The sequence below is a fragment of the Pongo abelii genome, chromosome 5 (genome assembly GCF_028885655.2).
Source record: "Pongo abelii isolate AG06213 chromosome 5, NHGRI_mPonAbe1-v2.0_pri, whole genome shotgun sequence".
Lineage (NCBI taxonomy): Eukaryota > Metazoa > Chordata > Mammalia > Primates > Hominidae > Pongo > Pongo abelii.
Window position 1 is genome coordinate 160,553,717 of NC_071990.2, and position 4,167 is coordinate 160,557,883.

The 4,167-nt window shown below is 44.5% G+C and overlaps 1 protein-coding gene across 1 annotated transcript; it reads right to left on the reverse strand.

The window, feature by feature from the left end:
- Positions 1–2,021: 2,021 nt before the first annotated feature.
- On the reverse strand, positions 2,022–2,684 carry LOC100459887 (oligosaccharyltransferase complex subunit OSTC-like). The gene has a single exon (XM_054558411.2). The coding sequence runs from the start codon at positions 2,670–2,672 to the stop codon at positions 2,223–2,225; it is 450 nt and encodes a 149-aa protein (XP_054414386.2). The 5' UTR covers positions 2,673–2,684; the 3' UTR covers positions 2,022–2,222.
- Positions 2,685–4,167: the final 1,483 nt, after the last annotated feature.

The following is a 4,167-nucleotide window of genomic DNA, read 5'->3' on the forward strand; positions in this document are numbered from 1 at the left end:
AGGAGATAGTGATAGAATTTTATCCAGAAATCACACATCTGAGAGACAGACATCATTATAGCAGATCAACACAGACACACTGCAAAACATGAGTAGTTTGGCCGGCGTGGTGGCTCATGCCTGTAATCCCAGCACTTTGGGGGGCCGCGGCGGGCGGATCACAAGGTCAGGAGATCGAGACCATCCTGGCCAACATGGTGAAACCACATCTCTACTAAAATACAAAAAATTAGCTGGGCATGGTGGTGCAAGTCTGTAATCCCAGCTACTCGGGAGGCTGAGGCAGGGGAATTGCTTGAACCCGGGAGGCAGAGGTTGCAGTGAGCCAAGATCGCACCACTGTACTCCAGCCTGGCGACAGAGCAAGACTCCGTCTCAAAAAAAAACAAAAAAAAGTAGTTTTATTATTAAATTTAAACTTTACAGCAAAGCCAGTGAGGGCGATGGATAAGATGCACATAGATAACTGGAGAGAGGTACAAAGTGTGATGAGGTCAGAGAATAAATAGCTCACATTCTTTGAGGGCAGTAAAGAGAGTACCTAAAGTCTTTCTTCTGATGTGGGAGAGATCAGAGCCCAGATAAAGAGAAGGGAATAAACTATGGTAAGCTGGTGCTCTGAGGTAGAAAAGCAAGTTTCTTTCTTTTTTTTTTTTTTTGAGACGGAGTTTCGCCCTTGTTGCCCAGGCTGGAGTGCAATGCGTGATCTTAGCTCACTGCAACCTCTGCCTCCTGGTTTCAAGCAATTCTGCTGCTTCAGCCTCCTGAGTAGCCAGGATTACAGGTGCCCACCACCACGCCCAGCTAATTTTGTATTTTTAGTAGAGATGGGGTTTCACCATGTTGCCCAGGCTGGTCTCGAACTCCTAGGCTCAAGTGATCCTCCCACCTAGGCCTCCCAAAGTGCTGGGATTACAGGTGTGAGCCACTGTGCCTGGCCAGGGTGAATTATTTCACCCAGTAATTTTTGTTCACTTTTATTGGCCTGAACTTGTCTGAATCCCCTACCCTCCTCCATACATACATACTAGCTACTAGAAGGTATAAAAGAGTAGGAAATAAGTGTCTTAAACCTTTCCAGATTAATAAATTTGTATTGAGCTCTGATAACTCTAATGAATCATTGAGCAACACCAAAGTTTGAAAATGGTTGATCTCACTTGAGATTAACTTTGAATGTGTTGCTCCTGGTTTTGCAATCACCTGACAGGTTCTTCCTGTCTGCTACACAGACAAAATTAATCCATTGAGACCATGGCGTTGCAGTAAAGAAAGAGTTTAATTGATTTGAGGCTGGCCATGCCACATGGAAAAAGAGATACCACTCAATCTCCCCGAAAATTCAGAGGCTAGTACAGTTCAGAGGCCAGTACAGTTTAGTGAGCAGGGGGCTAAGGAAGGGACAATGCTGATTGGCTGGGGAATGCAATCACAGGGGAGTGGAGGATGGCCCTCTTGTGCTAAGTCCACTTCAAGGTGGGGACCCCCAGAGGAGTTGCTGGTCTGGCTGGGGCCATCTGGTAGTCAGCAATGCAAAAGCCTGAAAAGACATCTCAAAAGGCCAGTCTCAGGTTCTGCAATAGTGATGTCATTTATAGGAGTAATAGGGAAGTTGCAGATCTTGGGACCTCCGGAATAATGGCTGATAGTCATTTTTTTTTTAATTAGAAAAAGTCTTTCTTTCTGCTCCTTTGATACATCTTATTGTTCAGGAAACAGTCTTACATACATATCTGAAATAATCTACCATCACACACTCTAGTTAAAGGCAAAGCACCATAGGTAAACCTGATCAGCTGTCCAGAGTTCTTAGCTTATGGAATCTTGCTTCTTGATTTTATGTTAATTTCTGAAAACAGAAACATCATCTCCAAAAAGTGTTAAGGGGGTTGTAAAAAATAATCACTTTATTTGATATTATAGTTGTAAATATGGAGCTTTTTTTTTAAGAAATGGAAAGCTAAGAAGAAAATGCCACTCAGCATCATTGGTACAGCAATAGGTCAGCAGGGAAAAAAAAAAATGCTGTGATAAACTTGTCTCTTTAATACCAAGAAGGAATTCTAGTCCAAGCTTCAATACGCTTCCTGTTTTTTCACTCGATATTTCTTTTACTGCTGCTCTTCATTCTTTTCCACATTTCATATTAGAAGATTGGACAGCCTTTAAACTTCATTGACAGGAGCAAATCCAATATCCATTGAGTTCTTCTCAAAGGCACTCTAACCCATCAGATATCCCGGCAGTTTCATTCTCATGAATACTCTAGCCATGAAAAAGCTCAATAGGACACAAATGAATCCAATGAATAGAAGAAGAAATCTATTGAGTTTTGGGATATTTGGTGCATTCCATTGGTCCAGGAATATGAAACCTAAACCTCCCATTGTAAACAGGAAGCTGGAAGCAAGTCCTTCCATAATATATTGTTCATTTACTCTGTAGGCCAAGAAAGCTACTGGCCTCTGATGCCCGTGTTCATCAGTCATAGAGCCAACACTTGGAGGTTCAACAATAACATCATAAATTATTCCTCCAGTGAGGAGGAAGTAAGACACCACCATCAGAGCATACGCAATCATGGCCAATGGCATGTGCAGCCAGGGTGGCTTCTTCAGCTTCAGGTTGGGACATTTGAGCACTAAGAATGGGACACGGTACAAAGTCTCCATGTTGGCGGCAGCAAGGGCGGCTGGTAGTCATTTAACTATGCTTACGTTTTAGCAGAGTTCAGGCCCCTCGCATCCTCCTAAACTGGTGGTTAGTTTTACAAGGGTGGTTCGGGTATTATCATTTAAATCATAAACTAAATTTTTCCCAAAGTCAGCTTGACCCAAACCCGGGAACTACCAAAGGCAGTTTGGAGGTTAAAGGCAAAATGGAGGCCGGGCGCGATGGCTCACGCCTGTAATCCCAGCACTTTGGGAGGCCAAGGCAGGCAGATCATGAATGAGGTCAGGAGATCGAGACCATCCTGGCTAACACAGTGAAACCCCATCTCTACTAAAAATACAAAAAAAAAAAATTAGCCGGGCGTGGTGGCGGGCGCCTATAGTCCCAGCTACTGGGGAGGCTGAGGCAGGAGAATGGCGTGAACCCGGGAGGCGGAGCTTGCAGTGAGCCGAGATCATGCCACTGCACCCCAGCCTGGGCGACAGACCGAGACGCCATCTCAAAAAAAAAAAAAAAAAAAAGGCAAGATGGAGTTGGTGGTTAGATCAACAGATCTCTTTCACTGTCATAATTTTCTCATTGTTTCAATCTTTGCAAAGGCGGTTTCAATCCAATTAAGATAGGAAAGAAGAATTGTCTAGACATTGGATCTTGGACACACCCTCGTCTTAGTGCTTTGGCATTTGCTACTCCCCCTGTTGAGACACGCTTCCCCCGGGGTATTTAATGGCTCTCCCTCAATTCCTTCAGGGATCTGTTAAATGCGGCTTCCTCAGAAAGCCTTCCTTGTTCACCCTATTTGAAACAGTGCTCTCATCAACTTCAACCCTTTCTTCTGCTCCAACATCTTCATAACACTTAATTCTACCCAACGTTAGAGTACATAGCAATTTGTTCATATATTTATGGTCGTTTTGCTTGTTAGAACGTACACTTCATGGACAGCCACTTTACCTGGTACAGTGAAGGCACTCAATAAATATTAGTTGAATGAATGAATGATTGGATGAGTGAATGAATGACCATTTGGCTTATCACGTAACTCTACATGTGATTGGCTAAAGAGTCTTGCTGAGGTCCAGGAAACAGAGACCTAGTGAAGAAAGGCCCTCCTCTCACCTGCAGGTCACCTAGGTCACCAGGCAGAGGCATAGCTGCCTCTACTGCTAGAAGGAACATCTTTTATTTGCTAATTACATAACAAGAAACTCCACTTTTGGCTGGGTGCGGTGGCTCATGCCTGTAATCCCAGCACTTTGGGAGGCCAAGGCAAGAGGATCACTTGAGCCCAGGAGTTCAAGACCATCCTGGGCAACACAGTGAGATCCCATCTCTACGAAAAATACAAAAATTAGCCAGGTGTGGTGGTGCATGCCTGTAGTCTCCACTATTTGGGAGGCTGAGGTGGGAGGATCACTTGGGCCTGGCAGGTGGAGGCTGCAGTGAGCTGAAATCACACCACTGCACTCCAGCCTGGGTGACAGAGTGAGACCC